The sequence below is a fragment of the Metopolophium dirhodum genome, chromosome 8 (genome assembly GCF_019925205.1).
Source record: "Metopolophium dirhodum isolate CAU chromosome 8, ASM1992520v1, whole genome shotgun sequence".
Taxonomy (NCBI): Eukaryota; Metazoa; Arthropoda; class Insecta; order Hemiptera; family Aphididae; genus Metopolophium; species Metopolophium dirhodum.
Window position 1 is genome coordinate 27,260,435 of NC_083567.1, and position 23,469 is coordinate 27,283,903.

The 23,469-nt window shown below is 31.6% G+C and overlaps 3 protein-coding genes across 3 annotated transcripts in view; 2 read left to right on the forward strand and 1 right to left on the reverse strand.

Annotated features, from left to right (window-relative positions):
- LOC132951160 (uncharacterized) overlaps positions 1–10,213 on the forward strand; it is a 162,157-nt gene extending 151,944 nt beyond the window's left edge. Inside the window, exons 112-117 of the mRNA XM_061022906.1 lie at positions 2,267–2,323; positions 3,459–3,542; positions 5,422–5,484; positions 5,999–6,040; positions 8,523–8,567; positions 10,052–10,213. Coding sequence (XP_060878889.1) covers positions 2,267–2,323; positions 3,459–3,542; positions 5,422–5,484; positions 5,999–6,040; positions 8,523–8,567; positions 10,052–10,200 — 440 coding nt within the window. The 3' untranslated portion in view covers positions 10,201–10,213. The remainder of the gene's footprint in view (positions 1–2,266; positions 2,324–3,458; positions 3,543–5,421; positions 5,485–5,998; positions 6,041–8,522; positions 8,568–10,051) is intronic.
- Positions 10,214–12,755: 2,542 nt separating this feature from the next.
- Positions 12,756–16,928, reverse strand: LOC132951391 (uncharacterized). The gene is made up of 3 exons (XM_061023203.1): positions 15,332–16,928; positions 14,579–15,163; positions 12,756–14,506 (listed from the first exon to the last, which is right to left on the reverse strand). The coding sequence occupies exons 1-3, from the start codon at positions 16,926–16,928 to the stop codon at positions 12,756–12,758; spliced, it is 3,933 nt and encodes a 1,310-aa protein (XP_060879186.1).
- Positions 16,929–20,852: 3,924 nt separating this feature from the next.
- On the forward strand, positions 20,853–22,223 carry LOC132951392 (uncharacterized). Its single transcript, XM_061023204.1, has one exon. It carries the CDS (start codon positions 20,853–20,855, stop codon positions 22,221–22,223), a length of 1,371 nt encoding a protein of 456 aa, XP_060879187.1.
- The last annotated feature ends 1,246 nt before the right edge of the window (positions 22,224–23,469 follow it).

The following is a 23,469-nucleotide window of genomic DNA, read 5'->3' on the forward strand; positions in this document are numbered from 1 at the left end:
GTATGGCCTATTCTCGAAAAGCATATTAAATAGCTATATCGATTTGAGTTAGAACTATAATGATTTTACTGTCACATACAGTGGGATTGCCATTTAGGGCACGCGCGGGCGAAATCTTCTTTTTTTTTTGTAAGTTAGTGTGGACCGCGGTAACACAAGGTGAATCTATATTGTAAATAATTTGTAATTTGTATTCATAAAAGGTTTATTGTGTACTATGTACAATACAATGTATTCATTTCAATATTTATCTTACGATTGACCGCAAATGATGACAGTTAATTATTACAATCAAATATGCCACTATGCCAGGTCTACATGAGGCTAGTATTTCAAATGGTTATAGGATATACCCTGCTACCTAGCGTCATGTAAACCGCTCTAGCTTGTACTACGCCAGGAATCAGGATGGTCACCATAAATACTATCTTGCTAAAAAAATTCGATTTTTTGAATCGATCTGAGAAGGACCGATCTTTTAATGTATAAATTAAATTTGATGAGAATCGAGAAAATCATTCAATCCATAGAAAAACAAAAACAACGTCATTGCTTGATTAAAAAACTTTATAACGAATATTTGGGATTTTTTAAAACGCCGTTCAACATAATATGAAAAATAGTAAATCGACACTTTCAAGAATCGCCCATCACTATCTTGAAATAATATAGCCCCATGTATGTAACGTTTATTATCTATATACATTTTTATCATTATATTATTATCGAAGATTCTGTAGTGTGGTCATTAATAACACAACCGTGAATTAAAATTTTCCGCATCCCTTTTTTTAAATTAGTATAGGTATACCACTAAAGATTAGTCTAGGAAGCCTTTTTTTTCTGCATTTTTTTTCTCAACGACACTGTCGAAACTACTTGCGCATTACGTTGACAGCGTCACCATAGTTTATTAAAATAAATTAGTATAAGTATACAAGGTTTACAAAGTTTACCGTATTCTCAGGCAGCTGGAGACTACTTTCCATAACAAACGCTAGTATGCACCTATGCGTAGTCTCCGGGCAACCCGAGAATGTACAGTTATTATACTGACTAACAACATCATGGGGTAGGTATGACGTGCCCTCGGGGGCTGATTCAGAATTATTTAACAAAGGGGGTGAATATTGCATATTTAAAAAAAAAATACGTGTCTAATAATAGGTATTTGTGTGTGTGTGTTAGAAAATAACTTAAACAATAAACTTAAAACAAATACTGACATCAAATATTAAAAAAAATAAAAACATACTTAATCTTAAGTTAAAGATAGCCTATACGGAGCGGTTACCCCTCCACCCACCATTGAATCCACACTTGCGTGCCCTGCCATATCCTCTCACACATAGGTTATAGGAAGCCTGTGTTTTTTTTAGATTTATCCACGATTTAAGATACTATCTTAAACCGTGGTTTTATCATGGGCGATGTCACTACAAAAACTACAGATTTGTAACTGAATATTGTGGACATATTCTTATTAATGACTTCTTGTTTTTTGATGAGAAAACATCGTATGTGGCGTTCAGACTTTTCCGCTTGGGGAGTGACATTTTTTTACCGTTATTCGAGCGTTACCCTTTCCGCGTAACGCTAGCGCAGCTGACGTGCTGATTGGTGTAGAATAGGAGCGACGCAGCGATAGGCCGACTTGTGCTCAGGGGGCGTGGCTTCATTACGATCACGAAAAATACCGCAAATTCCTTTGCCACTAACAGTCTAATTCGGGCGTCAGACTGGGCGTCAACCTTGGAGGTAGGTCGAGATCGGAATTTGTGCCGAGTGAATTTTCTATGGAGGTAATATTTTCGAAAAACACCGAAAATTCTTTTGCCACTAACAGACTAATAATAAGACTCTAATTCGATGTTATTTTTAATTAAATTTGTTCGTAACTTTTATGTAATATATGCGTCATAATAAAACTAAATTTCTAAGCTCATGTCATCTAAGCGCTGTCGTCGTCCATAAGAAACTAATGGGCGACGACAGCGCTCCATTACGGCCAAATCCATTTTTCGTCAATATTTCACGTCACGTAAATACCGGCTAGTGAGCGATGTATAGTAGTTATAATCAATGATTATATGTTTTCACATCTTCTGAGTGTCGCTTGAGACACACACGTTTTTTTTTAATAGCTCCATACTGCATAATATAAAGTCAAATGTGACGCAAATTACGATCGCCTTCAAAATAATCTTCTTCTAAATAATAATATGTATTTAATTAAAATAATAGTCTTTAATTTTAATCAATTTAGGTTTACCAATACCAAATGAACTTCGTGAAGATTATATATTCAGAATAAATAAACTTGGTAGGTAAACTATATTTATTAATATTACTATTATGGTTTCATTATTTAATCATTTGATTAAACGGTTAATCGATATTATATTGTTTTATTGTAATTTGTATTTTTTTAATATTTTAGTCACAGTTACTAATCCTTTGTTTTAATGATTTCTGTTTATTTTTTTTTAAATCTGTAGATTGGTTTAATTATTTAATTTTCTTCCAATCTCTGCTACCCATATTAACTTCCTTCGATTCTTTAAATGATTTTTTTTCTGTATCCAACATTATTTGCTTCATATAAATCTGCCTTGGTCTTCCAAGTTTCCTTCAATTTTCCTTTTAATAATAGATGTACTCATGCATTACTCATTATAAGATGTCCTATCCACTTCCTTCTTCTATCCTCGATTGTCATCTAAATTGACTATTTTCTCCTAACCTATGATATACTATTTCATTTGACACTCGCTTTATCCGGAGATTTTTAACACTTTTCCTCAGCACCAAGTTTCAAACCCTTCTATTTTGCTTCTCTTGGATTTCAATATTACCCATGATACTACTCAATACAATACTACACTTCAAAGTCCATGCTTCACACTAGTGTTCAATGGAGCGGCGACGAAGTTTTTTTTAACAGCTCTATAGATTTTTAGGGGTGGTGGTGGTGGTAGATTTTTAAAATGTATTGCTTCTATATTATGAACTTGTGAGTTGAGATATCAGCAAATGTTGGTATATATCCTGTGGTGTGTTGGATAAATTATATTTGGCTTCTTCAATTAAAATTGTTCACCAGGCCACTGCTATTGTTTTTATGAGTATTTTACTGATGTTTATGTATATTTCGTGTGTATATTGTGTAGTCAATAATTTTCTCTTTTTAAAAAAAAACATGCAATCTTGAGCCATTCTGCTATTTTGCTCCTAACATATTATGTAAAACTGTTCACAAATAACATTTTCTAATTTATTATTATTAAGTATTGTAAATTTATATTATTGACCGTAATAAGTATGAAATGTATGTATATTATTAAAATAAATAATTCATGGCAATTCAGTACAGTAGGAATTATATTTTTACTTAATTAAAAACCCTTTTTTTTTAACAAATTTAACTTATCAGCCAATTAAATATGTCATAATTATAGTGCTTCTAAGAAAATGTGATGACACTGCCGAAGAAGTTAAACCTGAAATATTACCTTTAAAGCTTTTTCAAGATTTACTAAATTGTGAGTTATGTTTATTTATTTATTTATTACAAATATACGGGTTACCCCTTCAACATTAAACTAACAGTATACCTAATAACAATTAATATAATAGTAGAACATTCTAAATAGGTACATATATTATATATTGCAATAACAAAATTAGGTACTGATATTAAAACAATAAAACATTAAAACAAACCATTATCAAATGAGGGGTCCTTATTAATGAGTGAAATATAATACGTCTGAGAGGCTCATTTTGTAAATAATTTGTGTTGGTGCTATGAATATGGAAAGTTGTTTAAAAACGAGATGTATGCGAAGTGAATTAAAAATGTATTTGGTATATATATATTAAAGACGGAGAATCAATTTGGTTAGTTAGTAGACCGTGAATAAATTTTAAATTTAATATTTGTCTTCGTTCAGGAAGAGTAGACAGACCAAGTACGTAAGTGATATTTGTATAATTGTGTTCTAAATGGGGAAAGCCTTCTAGATAATCAACGATACATACAATTTTCATACCTGAGATATAATAGTCATTAAGTGTAGGAGTACGAGAACGAGTGAACGTCATAACCCGACATTTATGATAGACAGTGTCGAATTCTTTAGCTATATCAGTAAAAGCTACATCAACTTAACAAGGGCGAACCAAAGGGAGGACTAACGGATTTCTAAGCATTCTCCACCGAAAATGGTGCCCTAACCTAACCTAAGATTTTGACAATTTTATTGTTAATTTTATTAGGTATGAACTTTAAACAGTAGAGTTGAAAACCGAAAACATTTTTTCCGATTTCTGTTTCAGATATCTATATTTATTTTTTTCCGATTTTGATTTCGGTTTTGGATATTGGTATTTATTATTTTTCCGATTTCAATTTCGGTTTTGATTACTACTGTTGATTTTTTTCGATATCGATTTCGGTTTTAACGGTTTTAACCTGTATTCAAAATCAGTTTCAAGCCCTGCATTACCTATTATTATATTATTATAATGAATTGAAATAAATTATGATATAAAAAAATTATCAAATATCGAAATTGAAACAAAATTACTGAGTGTGCACTAGCTTTCGGATTTCTGTAGGTAAAAATTTGAAAATAAAAACTATTAATATTTTTAAATGAATTTGAGGATACCTACTTCGACTGTAAGTGATTTGACATTGCTAAAGATAAATAATTTAACATAATGTGACATATAAATTTACTATGCATACGGGCATAAATCTAATAAGGGGTCATTTTTGTTGAAGTTGTTATTATACTGGAAAAGACAATTTGAGGCAAAAGAATCAGGGATGGAGCATGACAGTAGGAGGACGAGAAGGTTAAACCAAAATTATCATTATTCTATATAACTTCAACTAGGTTGTAATCGCCATATACGTATAATTAGCGTAAAGATTAAAAATATGTTTATAGAATGTATATGAGATTGGTAGACAGATAGTGGAGATTGAGGAGGGATATATTATACACAACTCAATAAAAAGTTAATTTTCCCGATGGAAAAACGAACAAAATTTGTTCAACATTTTGTTCAAAAAAGTGGCAATAAGGAATATTTCCTTGGGATATCCTTTCAAACACCAATGATGACAATTGAGTACAATTGCTAGGTAGAGAAAACCTATCACATCTAAAAACATTATAATTATTATATAATATGTTAATTGGTTAATAAGTAAAATATACATATAATATACCCTATTAATAATTTTATATTTCTAAGAACTCGTTATATTGATTAATCATCTATATAATTTATCTGTATTTAACAGAGTATTAATGCTTCTATAGGGTCGTTTTTTTTATTATTTATAAGGTATTTAAAATACAATGACTGAATTTTATTTTACATTTAACTTAACGTTTTACTTTTTAGGGTATCCAAAAGATTCCAAAAGTAATTATGATGATTATTGTAAAGAAATGAAAGATATGAAAAGTAAGTATATAGAAAATTACATTTAATCTCAAAAGTTTTAACATACTATGTCAGTATGTTAGAAGTATACTACTACAGTCTTTACCTATGATTTATTACTGATAAGTATCGTAATCTATATTTTATTTTACTGAAATAAAATATATTTAAAATAATAAAATGTTTAAATAAATTATTATTAATACTAAAATATTTAATATTTTAAGATAAACTAAGTTTTATAACTTTGTAACTTACTATAGTTAGTAAATTTAACAATTTAATACGTACACGTAAAAGTCCAACAGTAGATATTCATTTTAATCGATTTTGAGAGTGCTTTTTATAAGTAGTCAGTCGTATCTAAATATCTTATTACGGAATCAATATAATAAAATATTTTCATAATTTCCCGAAGTGATTAATTATTCAAAATGATATAGTAATGATCTGCGGAGGAGATTTTTAATTTATAAATCGTATTATTGAATGAACTATAAACTGGTGGAATAAAAATTTGTATTTTCTTTTATAGACATACCGGTGTCAAGTACTACATTTAACGAATTACTCACAGGTAAATCATAGTCACTAAATTACGTATCATTCATATATATAGTTCATATATTCCATAATATTATGTATTTTATCTTGAATAGGATAAAATGGAATGGTATATGCATAAGGGCGTCCACAGGAATTTTTTTACAAAGGGGAAACCAATTTTTCACAATACATATTATAATATTATACTTTTTAGATTCTGAGCGTAGCAAGAATGTATTGATTTTACAATGTGTTTTTTTTTTATGATAGTTATTTTTTTTTAGTGTCATCGCCTTTTGGGACAGATGAAATATTTCAATTTTCTTCAACAGTATTTTCTGGTAGAAAAATAAATATAGTTAGCGCTTTGGAGGGTCAAAAGAAAAAATTCCATATAGTTTTCAAAAGCATCAGGAAAAACAAACTAAGAATAAAAGAAAACTGAGATTTTTACGCGATACCAGTTTTCGAAATAAATCAAATAACAGAAAACAACTACAATAATTTGTAATTTACTCAGGTCGTTTATTACTTATCTATAGTTACTAAAAGTAGAACATTTCAAATGTCTATAAATAGCTCAAACAGAACGAAAAGGTGAAAACGTTGGAAACGTTGGAAACCAGGGACTGGAACCGGAACCAAAAGAACCAGTTCTGGAACCGGTTCTTGGAGAAAATCTAAGAACCGGAAACGGAACCGGAATCCCAATTTCATATACAATAAGTTTTCCGGTTCTTTTAGGTTATTATCGCTTCTAAGAAAAAGTCCTGTATTTCAAATAACTGAACATTATATTTAAATTGGATTTTGTTGTAATCAAATAATTATTTTTCATAGAAATATTTTTGTTTTGTACATGGTATTTTAAAATCTTAACTCGAAATAATCGTATTATAGGTACGACCGAGACTGATTAATTTACACACATACGGGTTGCATTTTTCATTGGTTATGTACCGAGAATGGTCGACAACAATGATGTGTTTTCTGCAATCTTTACCAAATATCTACGAGTATTACGTGAAATAAGATTTATATAGTTATTTATAACTCTGTCTCACAGTCTCAAACACAGTCACACACTCACACATTGACACATACGAGTAATTTACGACTTATTAATCTTATGGTCATCTGAAATTTTATGTTTAGCTTATTAGTTATTAGCAACTTCTCAGACTTAAACCCAGTACACTTGTTAATCATTTAAAATCATTTTTGAAAATTGAATACACTTCTTAAATAAATAATTTCTTACCTAGTAAAATTATTAAATTAATTTCTGATTTTATTAATAAATGTTTAATTCTTTAATTACCCACCTAAAAATAAATGATTTCAAAATAATTATATAGCCAGTTTTATTAGTTTTCATTTTCCAGTATAAATTTAAGAAGGAGGTTCAAAAAATTCTAATAATATCTGGATGAATGTAACAAACTAAAATTACACTATTTTAAATTAGCAATTACAAAAATTAATTTTATAAACTGAAATAAATTGAGTAAAATTAAAAAAGTATATGGAATGTATTTTAAATAATTTTTGAATGGATGTATTCGTATTTGTATTTAAATTAAATTAAAAGTATATTTTATAAGACTGGGCCAAGTATGACTTTATGAGTAAAAAATATTACAAAAATGTTTGAAAAAAATGTTGCGAGTAATTTTCTCGAACTTGCGAGTCCATTCCTGGAATTTGCTAGTCATTCCTTCCACCCCTATTCAAGGGTGTCCTTTTTTTCATCATAGTTGACCTTTTTTCATAAAGCTTGATCTTTTTTTATCAAAGTTCACCTTTTTTTAAATTTGTATTTAATAAAAGAATCTAAATAGAAAAGCATTTATATATTTAATGAAAAATCCACAATCGATAAAAAATTTAAATAGAATAGAAAATCTGATAAAAAATGAACGACGCCCCAGTTCGGACGACTATTTGGTAGGATTTCTATTCAGGCACCCGTAGGTTTCTGCCATGCCTGGTTGGGGGATGACAGTCTCGCCGTCTAGACAGTTGCCTGCCCAGAAAGCGATGTCACCCGTGGCCGGGATTCGTACCGGCGACAGTGCGCGTTACAATTGACGCCGAAGTCCACTCGTCCACTCCGTCCCCCATAGTCATGGTTGTTGCATATATCCCTGCATTACCTTTGCCGTGATTGATAAACGCAGAGGCATGACAAAATAGTATGTGTGGCTCGTGCCGGAAGGAAATTTAAATTTTCAATCTTGAGCGAAACACAGCGACTAACGCCCCCGTAACTAAAATAGCTCACTTCCCATCCTAGCCACACAATATTTTTAGTTTTTCTTGTTTACTATTTATTATAACGAATACTAGAATTTTTACTTTTGACCTCCAAAGTACTAACAAGATCCAATTTGTTACAATAATTTTCCTTCAAAGTTAAATATTGAAGCTTTTTTATTTTTATTAACTACACACACACATACACTCAGAATTTAAAAGACAAAATATAGAGTAAAATAAATATTTTTTTTTAGTTTCAAAATCGATGAATAAAAATCCCTTTACATTTGATGACATATGTAAGTATTTATATTTTACTTATAATATTTTATGTGCATTTACTATAAAATTATATTACCAGTTTTTTAATCTACCAACGTATATGACTAATGAGTAATGAACCTTTAAGACGTCTAATGACATTTGCCAAGACCGTGTCTTTAACGATTTATTGATCTAATTATGTTTTATATCTACATATATTATAAGTTATTGTAATTGTATATGATTATTAATTACTATTTTGTAATGACTTTTATTACCACAAATGTGTAATGACTAATGTTGCATGTTTAAAAGGGCCAAGCCCGTATAATTAAAATAAAATAAAATACCTATGAATCCAGGACATTCAATCATTTTTGCACGTATTGCCCTATTATAATATCTATTAATAATCATGATCATGGTTACCTAATCAGTAGGGCTCAGATTTTGTAGCAAATGCTTCTTTTGAAGGGATTGTGGTAGAAAGATAATTCTTATTTATAAATACGTGTTGAATCGTTCTGATTTTAATAAAGTAAACTTTTTTTTGCATTTTTTTTGCTTTTTTTCACAAAACCTGCTTTTTATTGATTTTTCCCCTATTTGGTTATTTTTTCTCGATTTTTACATATTTTTCTTGAAAACTTAGCTTATTTCTATGTAGATTATACGTCTTGGACTATATCATTGTTACCAGAAATTATAAAACCAGTGAAAAAACCAGTAATAAATATATGACTGATAAAATAACTGTCGTTTTTGTGCCGAAATAGTTTTATCTACAATTATCAATTATCTATAGTTGTATTTACGACTCAAGAAAAGGGAAAATTATCTGAATTATTCCTGCGTATTTTTATAGCACAAAATTGCAATCGTGTTTTTTCAAAGAATAATGGATGGGCAGAACTTCAAAAAGTCAATAGTATTCATAATGGCACTGCACTAAACGTAAATGTGGAACAGTATGATTCAAATGATTTAGCTTATATGAAATATGCACCGATTACATCGGTTGACGTGGAAAGGTCTTTTTCTATGTACAAAAATGTATGTGCACCCAATAGAATGAGTTTTAATGAAAGTAACTTGACTAAATATATGGTCGTAAATTCCTTTTTTAATATTTAATTTTATGTGTAATTGAAATTTTGTTTTTTTAGAATTAAATTAATATATGCTTTTTTTGGCTACTTAAAATGCTTTTTTAAGGATTTATTATGCTACAAAATCCGAGCCCTGCTAATCAGCAACAGTATCCAAATACGAATCATAAATAACATGAAAAAATATTTATTTTGGGGGGATTATCAATATTCCCCCAAAAAAATCAATTTATATAATTATTGATAATTAATATTAGGCAGGATGTTGGGATGCCAACTTCACACACGTTTAGTAATCATTGTAGATACATATTTGGTGCCTACCAATGTACAATTAAAATACTATTGCAGACATGATGTGCTACAATAATATTGATGTTTGTTAATACCTACGTAATCATTTTTTTCAGCATTCTACAAAATAATCGTTACTTCAAGAAATCAGAAATCACATCCATCGTGGCCGTGGTACGTAGATAAAATTTTAGCGAGACGTAAAATGAAAAAAACAAAATTTTTAACACCACTGAAAAACCTGGATCATATCAATAAAATTTAAATTAAAATGTTAATGTTACTTCAAAACATAAATGTATTCATAATTAATATTTAATATTTATATAATATATTATCGTATATAGTTAATATTAAAATAAATTTCAATAAATAAAAAAATAAAAATAGAAAATCTAATTTATTATTCAGTATCGGTAAATTAAAACTGCAAATGTCTTCGTTTCATTCCAAACTTATAATTGATATCCTTAATGAAACCGCATCTTTGTACAAGTTCACTATATGACAATATGATGAACGCTCATCATGCACAAACCATAATATTGAAAACAATCTTCATTATTTATGGAAAGCCACTTACGTGTAATAACTTTAAGAGCTACCAGCATGTTTCTGTGAAATGTATGTGGATTATTATTAATTAAAATATTTGATATCTTTAAATACAATGTAATCCAAAGCCCAAAAAGGGGCTAGTATTGCATGATAACTATAACACAAATAACATCTCTGAACCAGGCCAGTGGCGAATGGCAATACAACCTATGTATACTCTATTAGGTTAGGTATATTAGGTTGTGTATAAACAAAAACGCTCCAGTTTTATATTATGAAAGTGAGGTAACAAAAAATGACTACAATTTTTTCCAATATTCAGTATAAGCATAATCTCAAGTAATCTTTTTAGTCAAAAATATACTTGGCTTAGAATTTAAAAATGTTTGCATAAAATGTCAACTGTAAAACAATCGTCGCATACTCAAATAGAAAAAAATATTACGAATTTGCTACATTGACTAAATACCTAGATATAGCCATATAGGTATCGGAATTTCGCTATTTAGATGTTAGTTCATAGTAAAGTATGTTATACTTTCTATATTTTTTTATAATACATAATGTCATAATCGGGATTTATAAGTTTCCTTATTACCTATATCAAACATTTCCAATATTTTGCGAGTTACTAACAGTTATTTTATATACCTATACTTTTATTTTTTAAACATTCCTATTATAGAGTTTATAAACTTATCCTTGTCGTATATCAGCTGGATTATGAGATATCTTATGATTTATTTCACAGTTTCGTCGATTTTTAGTATTTGATGGTTTAAATATTTCTTAGAACATAATACGTGTGTAGCGTTTATGCGGCTTTAAACTGCAGGACCCAGGTCGATGGTCATTAGTTATTAATTATACTATACAGGGTGTATCAAACAGTACTGACATATGGAATAACTTTTTTGGTTTTTGGTCAATATTTTTTTTTTTTTATTTTTTTGTATTTTTTGTAGACGCTTGCGCTACATGTTTTATATAAAAAAAAATTTTTTACTTTTTTAATTATGAAAATAAAAAATTTTAAATTTGATAAAAAATGTATTTGAAAAATTCAAAATAGCCAATTTATAAACCCGATTTTTAGAAAAATTTTGATGGTTCAAATATTTATAAAAGTGTTGCCGTAAATTTTCTACAATTTATTTAGTTTTTGGAAATATGAATAATTTTTTCCTTTATCATACTAAAATAATCAACAATCATCAGTCATCACTGGTACGTCCTGACTAGACGTAGTAATCACTATTTATTTTCCCAACAGATTTTATCAGTTATCACCATTTTTACACCGGCCATCGGCAGCTTGCTGCTAATGCATAGAGATAGATAAGAGCATTACTGAGATAATTACTGGTTAGGTTATAGAAAAAAAATAACTTTTATGTTACTACGTTTAAAGTGGTTTAATAGAATTAATATAACAATAATAAAACAATAACAAACAATATGGATCAACAATATTTACAATAATTAGTTCAGTAATCAGTTAATTCAGTTGGTACCTTATATTATTATTCTATGCTAATATCTATTTTAAATAATTTTCAAAATGCCCACCATTGTTTTCTGTACATTTTTCATATCGCTCTAATATTGACGAAGTGACCGACTTTAACATTTCTGATGTAACTGTTTTACATGCTTTAGTGATACGCTCTTTTAAATCATTCAGAGAAGTAGACTGTTCTGAATAAACGTTATCTTTTAAGTAACCCCATAAAAAAAATCTAAAGGAGTTGAATACGATAGCTCAGTTTTTAATTTATATAAACCAATAACACTTTATTAATATTATTTGTTTTATTCGCTAGTTCATATATTGAACGGCTACGACGCGTACGTTACATAGGTACGGTTTTATTACGACTAATCAACGACCGATCGCCCGTCATCGAAGACCGCTATATCGAACGTATCTTATCTTACACTAAATAATAATATTATACATTTATACTCTATATAGATATCTTTACGGTATTTACCAATTATATAATATGTACAAATATACCGCGTACGCAACATAGCCGCCCACCTTGAAATATAAATAATATTTCAACAAATTAAACAATAAAAAATACAAATTCGATAATAGAATAATTAATATACATTACAAATAATTTATAAAAAAAGAATAAACAAAATATAATAATAAATTGACTAATAATAACAACCTGATACGGTAATAATTGAACAAATATAATTTAATGTTACTGAATAAATAAATGAATAAAACCTATAAAAGTTTTTTATTTAATATTGATTGTTGATTGGTAACGGACAAAGGAGACGAACTGCCCTTGTAATTTCCCCAAATTTCGTCTTTACGGACGCCGACCGACTTATTCCGTCCCTTCCTGCATGGATTTGGAGGACCCGACCGAGACGCCACTGCAAAGGGGGCAAATTTGTGTCTCGTATTAACACCACAGATCCTACCTTTAAATTTGGCCCCTTTGATTGAGTCCATTTTACACGCTCCTGTAGTTGACCCAGATACTCTGTACTCCAGCGCTTCCAAAGTAGTTGTGAATATTGGGTAACTCTTCTCCAACGCTCCAACGGCGTCACAGAAGTAGTCGTTTCATCCCTTTCGGGTACGGCGGTAATAGCATCACCAATTAGAAAATGACCAGGCGTTAAATAGGAAAGATCGGATGGGTCGGAAGACAGGGAGGTAATGGGACGAGAGCTTAAGCATGCTTCAACCCGAGTCAGTACAGTACTCATCTCTTCGTAAGTTAGACGAGATTCACCTATCACCTTAGATAACAAATTTTTCATCGACTTAACCGCCGCCTCCCACAGGCCACCGAAATGTGGAGATCGGGGTGGTATTAACTTCCACTCTACCCCTTTCTCCGCGAGTGTTGCACAAACTGTGTTTTGATGTTGATCGGATTGAAATAAATTATATACGTGTGACCATTCGCTGCACGCGGTTAACTCTTGTATTTCACCAACGCGGTGTGCGACAAATGTCTTCCATCGACCTGATGGCGACGTTATCCAAGCCAAGACCACTTTAGAATCGGTCCAAAATCGACGTCGATCAATTTTTAAATTTAATTTTGGTATTAGTTTATTACTCAGTCGGGCTAACAGCAAGGCGGCGCACAGTTCTAACCGCGGCAAAGACACTATTTTTAGCGGAGCAACCTTCGACTTGGCGCATATTAAGTTTACGTCCGTTTCTCCGTGTCCACCAGTGGTTCTTAAGTATAAACATGCGCCATAAGCCTTCTCGGACGCATCCGCGAAACCGTGTATTTCCGCACTAACTACTATTTCGGTTGAAATTATTTTTCGTGGTATTCTTAAATTATTTAACGATGGTAATCCACCTCGGTATCTTTGCCATTCTGCACAAATATTATCGGGTAATACGTCATCCCAATTAATCTTTAATTGCCATAAACTTTGCATAATAATTTTGGCGATTATAATAACAGGTCCGAGTAATCCTAACGGATCAAATATTGTTGCGATTTCGGATAATATTTTCCGTTTAGTTATCGGGGCATTGACCTCTACCTGCTGTACCGTGTAGAATAACATATCATCATCTGATTTCCAATGCAAGCCTAGTATTTTTGTCATTAGTTCGCCCATAGCTCTTATGCTATTGTTGTCGGAATGCACGTCGGCTATTAACTGCGGGTCATTAGATAACCATTTACGCAGTTCTAAACCGGCTTTACTCATAATTGAAATTAGATTATCTCGTAATTTTATCGCACCGGTTTTGGACATTGCACCACCTAGATAGTCCATATAGAAATCTCTAGTAATTGATTCGCCCACCTCCGGGCAATTGTCGCATTCCGTTTTTGCCAAATTTTCGAGACATGCTGTTGCCAAGTATGACGCCGGCACGGTACCATAGGTAAGTGTATTAAGTCGATATACATGGATCGGTTGTGTCGGTTCAGGTCGCCATAACACACGTTGAAAATCTCGCTGATCCTCAACAACTAAAAATTGGCGATACATTTTTGTGATATCTGCCGTAAATACATAATTATAAGTACGAAAGCGTATTAATATATATATTAAATCGTCTTGAATAGACGGACCTTTAAGTAATATATCGTTGAGACTAACGCCCGTATCAGTTTTGCATGACGCGTCAAATACGACCCGTAGTTTTGTCGTCGTACTACTGTCGTTACGCACGGCGTGGTGTGGAATATAATATTTGCCTTCTTCGTCTTTATTTTCGATTTCCTTATCGATTCGTTCCATATGTCCCAATGCTTCGTATTCTGACATAAATTTTACATAATCTCGTTTTAACTGTGTATCTTTTTGTAATCGTTTTTCCAATAATAAAAATCGCCGTTCAGCAATATTGTACGACTTGCCCAATTTTGGCGCATTTGCTTTAAACGGAAGTTGAACTATAAATCGACCGCATTCACTCCGACTTATATTTTTGTTAAAATGTGCCTCGCATTCCTTTTCTTCTTTTGTATACACTGATTTTGGTTCATACTCTTCCAATTTCCAAAATTTTGTAATCGATTGTTCTAAATTTGTTTCTTTATTCTCGGTTATCGATAGATTTACCGCACTCGCTGCCCATTTACCTGAATTAATTACGTTATCTGCGGGACCCGAGACTACCCATCCAAAACGAGTTTCTTGGAATATCGGTCCACCTGCCATCGGTTTTAATTGTCCCGTACGTAATAATTCGAAAAAGTAACCCGCACCAATTAACAAGTCAATTCTTCGTGGTGTATTAAACCATGGGTCAGCCAATTTGATATCACGAGGAATCAAAATATTATTTTTTATTAATTTTGACGGCAAATTATTAGTTATACGCTTCACTACCAAACACGTGGCTGTTAATGTAAATTTTCTGTCCTCGGCCGCCATTGTTGCAACCACCGCCGACGATGCCTTTTGTGTGCTACCGCCTATTCCGCATAGATCATGCTTCACATGCTTCTTTTTTAACTTTAAAAGCTGTACCATTTGCTCTGTTATCAAATTACTTTGGGACCCAGAATCTAAAAGTACGCGTCCCGGAACCCATTGCCCTGATTCGCTGCGCAATGACACCATTGCCGTCGACAGTAATACCTTGTCGTCCTGTATAACCGATGTATGTGCGCTTAACGATGTTGATGCTTCAACTACTTCACTTGTCGATACATTTGCGACTGTTGACTGACCTGCCGTATTATCTTCGATTACTGTATTTCTCCCTCCTGGTAGGTGCAATAGCGTATTATGCACTTTTGCGCATTTAAAACAGAATTTTGCATTGCATTTTTTACTTTCGTGTTGGCGTAAACAAATTTTACATAACTTCAACTCTGTTACGCGTTTTATTCGCTCTGGTACGGTCAAATTATAAAATGTAGGACATTTATAAATCGTATGTGTCGATTTACAAACATAGCATTCTAAATTTGAAGTCGACGCGAATAATTGTGACGTTCCTCTTTTTTCGATATATTTTTTTTCGTTTGATGTCGTAATTGTGCTACCTTTAATATTTATATTTTTTACGGTTTCAATTGATTCCAAAATTTTATACCTTGACTCTAAAAATGTAATTAATTCTAATAATTTTGGCACTTCAGTACCGTGCGCTCTCGATTCCCACTCTTTTAGTGTAGTCTTATCTAATTTAATTAATATTACATGTATTAGGAGTGGTCCCCAATTTGTGGGTTCTTGACCCAGCGCCTCTAACGCACGCATATGTCCATTCAGTGCATCCGTAAACTGTCTTAATTTTTTCGCCGAGTCGCCGCCCACCGTTTCGAGATCATATATCGCTTTTACATGTGCTTGAACCAACACCCTTTTATTATTGTACCGCGTGATTAACGATTGCCATGCTACGGTATAATTACTAGATGTTGTTTCCAAACATTTTATCGAACTCAACGCCTCGCCTGATAACGATTCGCGTAAATAAAAAAACTTTTCTATCGCCGTTAACGACGTATTGTTATCTATTAGTGCCGAAAATATATCGTAAAACGATGCCCATTCTTGTAAATTACCGGTAAATTTCGGTACGCTCAACGACGACAACTTTACCGTCGACAATACTTTATTCATACACGCATTAGGCATATCGGTGTCAGAATTTTTATTTCTACTCTCGTCTTGCGATACAGTTGCGCCTGCTGCTATCATGATTTTCTCTGCTGCAGCAATAGTTTTAAAGTATAAGTCTTCAAATTCCATTCTATACTTATTTTGTGCATCGATACTGATTCCCTCTTCCATTTCTATGGCCGCTTGAACCTGTTCATATTCTGCCCATGACTCTTCTACTTTTTCACGCCGCACTTTTACCTCTGTCGAATCAACATTTTGCGCTTGTAGATAATTTGAAAATCTTGTTATCGACGCTTTCAATTGTCCTCTTCTCGTTATCATGTTCTCTTGACCCCCCATCTTCGAGACCAATGTTCAACTATGCGATCTCAGAGATAGATAGAGAGGGAGAGAGAACGCAAGAGAGAGACTATACTGTACTATGACCTAATACTTATCTGTACTTTATTTCCGTATAAATATATATACTCGGGTGAAACCACCTAGGATTAATTTAGGAATAAAATGGAAAACGCCTTACCTTATATTCCCGTGGGTGAACTTTACTTCTGTGGACGAACTTTACTTCTGTGGACGAACTTTACTTCTGTGGACGAACTTTACTTCTGTGGACGAACTTTACTTCTGTGGACGAACTTTACTTCTGTGGACTGTATTTTCGCACGATCTTTCACACTTTTCGCTGATCAATACCCTTATGGCCTTTTTTTTTTTTTTTACCAGTAACTGATTGACCCAATAACGCTTGATCGAATATTTATAATACTTAATTCGCACTAATTTACGACTTACGATTTGAATCCCGGACGAAGGACCAATGAATACGATAGCTCAGTTTTTAATTTATATAAACCAATAACACTTTATTAATATTATTTGTTTTATTCGCTAGTTCATATATTGAACGGCTACGACGCGTACGTTACATAGGTACGGTTTTATTACGACTAATCAACGACCGATCGCCCGTCATCGAAGACCGCTATATCGAACGTATCTTATCTTACACTAAATAATAATATTATACATTTATACTCTATATAGATATCTTTACGGTATTTACCAATTATATAATATGTACAAATATACCGCGTACGCAACAGGAGTCAAATCAGGAGACCGTGGAGGCCATTCCAGTGGACCACGGGTACCTAACCAGCTTTGTGGATAATGCTGGTTCAAGTAATCTATTACTACTTTTGCGTTATGAGCAGGAGCACCATCTTGCTGTATCCACATTGTTTTCCGAATTTGAAGAGGGATACACTCCATCAATAACGGCAACGTATTTTCTAGAAACTCTAAATAACGTTGCCCACTCAGAGTGCCATCATAAAAATATGGCCCGATCAATGTGTTGTTCAATATACCACACCATACATTTATAGACCATCGGACTTGGGCATTTGTTTCTCGCGTCCAAACCGGATTGGTTTTGCTCCAGAAATGGGAATTATGACGATTCACAATTCCATTATTATCAAAACGGCTTTCATCAGTCCACATTATCTTAGATATTATATCATTATCCTGATCAAAGAGGCAAATCATTTTGGAAATAAATGTAAGTCTTCTCTCTGGATCAGAAGGCTTTAACCCATGGACATAATGCAGTTTAAAAGGATGATATGAATTTGATTTCAATATTCGGTGTACTGTGTTATGACTAATGTTTGTACATCGAGCTATGGATCTTGTAGACGCATTTGGATTAACGCCAACAGCAGCCAAGACTCCTACTGTATTTACATCTTCTCTTTCGGTATTTTTTTTTTTTCTGTAACCATTTGGAAAACTACCTACATCATAACAAAAATGATTTAGATCAAGTTTTATTTAAACATTTTAAGTACTAAATCTCAATAATTTTTATATTTATAATACAAATTGAATGTATTGTAATGAGATGTATTTATAAGTAGATTTATTAATTTTTACTCAATTAAAATAAATTTGTATTTTATTTATAATCAACTATTAAATTATGTATTGTTTCAGATTAATTAAAATAATAGGAATTTCAATTATATAAATTTTTAAAATCCATATAATGCATATGTATAAAATGTATTAATAATTAACTATAATGTAACTACATATTGTACTATGTGTAATATATAATTCATTATTGCATAAGTATGTTTATAATATTAATTTATGTACATTTTGAACTTTTGAAGTTTAATCATTAATTAATCATTTTGAATAAATTGAATAAATTAGTTATAATACATAATACTTTGACTATACATTTTTAATATTACCTGTATCTTTTAATGTTTGTACAACATTTGTAATCGTGGATCGTGACGGTTGTCTCCTTTCGGGAAATTTTTGTAGGTATAAGCGACATGTTTGAACTGTGCTTTTACCACTAGTATAAAACATTTCTATCATGTCGAAATACTCTACATGAGTATAAGTAGGCGGCATATTTAATAGTTTATGATAATTATAAGTGTGCACAAAATACAAAATAATTTGCAGGTACTGGTATGAAAAATCATATGAGATAATTATTATAGGCTGACTATTTTTAAAAATCATTGGGAAATGTATACTGGAAATGTATAAATCTTATCTTAATAGCTGGAAAGTTTGTTCATATCTAGGTTAGAATTTGTGAGTTACAATAGACTAAAAGGTTTTAGTTTACTTGATCAGTGTTCAATGTTCATTGTTCAGTGTGACAATTTAATTTTGATATTTTAAGTTGTGGTTCGATTTAAAATATTTAAAATGTACGAAGAATTGGAAAAATTATATTTTGAGTATCAAAAAAACAATGCTGAAAATCAACTGTCTGAAGTGGAATTTTTTAAGAAATCGTTCTTAAATTGTTTGGATGAAATGGACACGTTACGTCAAGTATGTACAGTTGAAATATTTTAGATAACTTTTCATTTAGTGATTTTTGTATAAAATATAATTTTATATTCAACCACAGTGTAAATCCTACAGTTGTACATGAACATAAAATAATTATTTACAGAATTGTCATTCATTAAAAACTGAGTCAGAAAAACTTAAAAATGAGAACAGTCACTACGTAGAGGGTATAGCTCAACTGGAAGATGAAAAAGAAGAACTTGCTAATGTTGTTGTAAGTGTGGAAATATACATAAAACTTAATTTATTCATTAATATAAATACATATAATATAAAATAACATAAATATTTTCATAGATAACATTAAAACATCGAGAAAAATTATTAACCGAAAAAATTGTACGTTTATAATAAGTACTTCATTCTAGTAGATACAATTAAAAAAAAAATAAAGCTCAATAAACATACATTTTTTTTTACAGACTATACTTACAACAAAAAATAGTATTTTGGAAGATGATATTGTAAGTTTTGTTATCGTGAGAACTTAAAAATACCTAAATTATATTCTAAGAACTAAGAAGTATTTGCTTTTATTTTTTAGAAATTGCTTAATCAAAAATTGTTGACATATGAGGAGAAAAAAACTGTTGTCAATGAAAAAAACAAATCGATAACAGTTATTTTTACCTAAAAATGTACTCATTAAATAAATGTATAACAGTCTAAATAAATATATAAAATTCTAAATAAACTTAAACCTAATAATAATTAATAGGAATCACTCTCAAATTCATCTACTTCTGACTTGTCTCATTACGTCAAAAAAGATGAGTTACAGCCGCTAATTGACACAATGATAGAGTCCAGGGTTGGATTCTTGGAAAAATTAGTATGCAACCAAATGAGCAATTTAAAGTTGGATGAATCCACTCAGTCGACCGAGAACAAAAGCACTGACAATTCATTAGAGATGCGTGAAGTAAGATAGTAATATTTTCATAATTTTATAATTATAGTACGCGAGGCGAAAAGTGAGCCGCGATCGTTGCGCGTCAAGCGGTCATTTTTTCTGGTTTCAGGGGTTCTACGTTTGTGTGCAATGGAAACAGCTGGCGCGCATTTTAAAAACGGCAGGTGGTAATTTATTGTACAATTGATTGTATTTTGGAGACCAATTTATTTTCTTTTAGCAGTAGGGGGTAGTGCTGCAGCTGTTGCATACCACAATATTTTGTTAAGGTTTGGTTAGTCATTCGACATTCGAGATACGAGTTTACACGTGTTTTTATTCGTTTATTATCTACGTTTGTAATCATATTTCCCGCGTTCTTACATGGTTGGTTTTTAAAGTGCGCGCTTTTAAAGTTTGAATGTTAATAGTATTTTTAATTATTTCTTTAATAATTACTCGTATACAAAAATAGTTTTAAAATGGCATATCAAGACACACATTCTCAAACGAAGAAAGTTATTTTTCATGTTTATAATTATTTCAAAACATTGGCTGGTGACAAAGGTAAGCCAGAAATTAGTAATTTTTTTCGTCAAACTCGTGAAATGACTGCTGAAGCGTGTGGCGTAAGTCTTGCTTGTGTTAAACGAGTTTGTGCTGAAGGGAAAAAAATGACTGTGGGTGAAAATCAACTAGCTGCCGAACCTTCTTCATTTAAGTCTCCAAGGAAATCTTATAAACGTGCCAAACCTATGACCAACTTAGACGATTTTGACAATGAAGTTGTCAGAAGAACAGTTCATAGTTTTTATGATAATGGTCAGTATCCAACTAGTGCAAAAATATTGAGAGCGTTGCATGAAAAAATTAATTATTCGGGTTCACAATGGTCCGTGCGACATATTTTGCGTAGTTTAAATTTCAAATACAAAAAATGTAATGATGGGCGTAAATTTCTAATGGAAAGAAATGATATTATTTGTTCTCGGGTTAAGTTTTTGAGAAAAATGAACGAGTTCAGACGTAATAACGATACAAGGCCAATAGTTTACTTAGACGAAACATGGGTAAACCAAAATCATACGCGAGGACACATATGGCAAAACTCCGACAACACCGAAGGATTAAAAGTACCTATTGGAAAGGGCGGTCGGCTTATTGTGTGTCATGCTGGGTCACCTTCATTTGGTTTTGTCAAAAATTCAAAACTGGTTTTTCGTTGCAAGTCGGGATCGCAGGCAGACTATCATTCTCAAATGAACGCCACCATTTTTCAAAAATGGTTTATAGATATGTTGGGCAATTTAGAAGAACCTTGTATAATTGTAATGGACAATGCCTCATACCATTCTACCTTAACAGAAGAATATCCTAAGGCAAATACTCGAAAGGCAGATGTACAAAAATGGTTACAAGACAAATCTGTAGACTTTTCTCCAGTAGAGACATTAAGCGAACTACGGGAAAAAGTCAAATTGACGATTCCAAAAGAAAAAAAATATAAATTGGACGAAATTGCACTTCAAATGGGCCATGAAGTGGTAAGACTTCCTCCTTACCACTGCCAATATAACCCAATCGAATTAATCTGGGCGCAAGTTAAGGGTAAAGTCGCGGAAAAAAATAACACCTTCAAAATGGCAGATATAGAAGTGTTAGTAAATAGTGCTTTAGATGCAGTCACAGCAGAAGATTGGGCAAAATGTGGCGACCACTGCGATAAAATTCAAGAAGACGATTTGGTGAAAGAAGGATTAAGAGATGAAATTTTGGAGCCTATTATAATGACAATTAATCCCGGCGACAGTTCTACTGACGAAGACGATGATGAAGACGATATGATTAATTAAAAAAAAATGTATTATAATATGTATTAATCGTGTTATTTGTATTTTATGTATTACTTGTGTTATTTGTATTTTATTTTTATTTTTTATTATAATTTATTAAAAAAATCTACATTACGTCGTTTGAAATTACTTTATAGGCGGGAAAACAGTAAGAATAGGCGGAGTAACCCTGACGAAAAATAGCCGCTTGGCGCGCGACGATCGCGGCTCACTTTTCGCCTCGCGTACTATAGGTATGTTAATACTTTGTATTTTTTATGTTTTTTCTAAACTTAGAATTGTGTTGAATGGTGGTGTCCATTGCATAGCAAATTTAAGGACATTCTGGGATATATATCTGTTCAAAACCAGACATTAGAGGACAAATATATAATACGGAAAGCTAAAGCTAGATTTGAATACTGGCAAGGTGGAAATAAGGTAAAATAAAAATGTGAAATTTGATTTTAACAAATCATTTCTTTCAACTAAAATAATTATTTTGTTTTTGTCATATTTTAGAATATACCCAGGTGTCCAACATATGACAAAAACCATGAAATTTAACGTCAGCCGATTTCGGAGGTACGCTTGTTAGAGACAATTCTGTTATATTGCGTGTGTCTTATATTAAACGGTTACCCTGCACCTAGTGATCGGATACGTAAAAATAATAGTACCTATATAAATATAACGATTACGAGTTATAATTTATAAAATATGATGCAGTGTGAATTGTAAAAAACAGTTTACCTATATGTACGTGATTAAAGGTAATCTATCGTACATACATACGTTATCATATATGTATATATGTAATAATAATAATAAATAAGTATATAACAAGGCTATGCGATTATTATTATTATTATTATTATTGTTAATACCTAATGACTATTAACACAGTACCTGCACTGTCGTTGAAATAGCATCGGCGGCTGCACTTTTATGCGAGTCCCTTACTGTAAGCTCGTTGACGGTAAAATATATTATTATATATTTATATCCAATATTCCAAAGCCGTTCGCTGCCGAGTCAGCGTGCGATTTTACTGTATAGAGTGTGTATTTCGCATTGCGTCTGAAGGCCGATGATATAATTATTATACGATACGTACGATGATATGACTGTATGATGATGAAACATTATTATCAAAAACTCTGCCATCCGACTCTGAACGAAAATTAAGTATTTGATTTTCAGCCAAAAATTGATATTTGACTGGCAAAAATTATACATATTTTTGGAACGCATTGTCAGATTACCC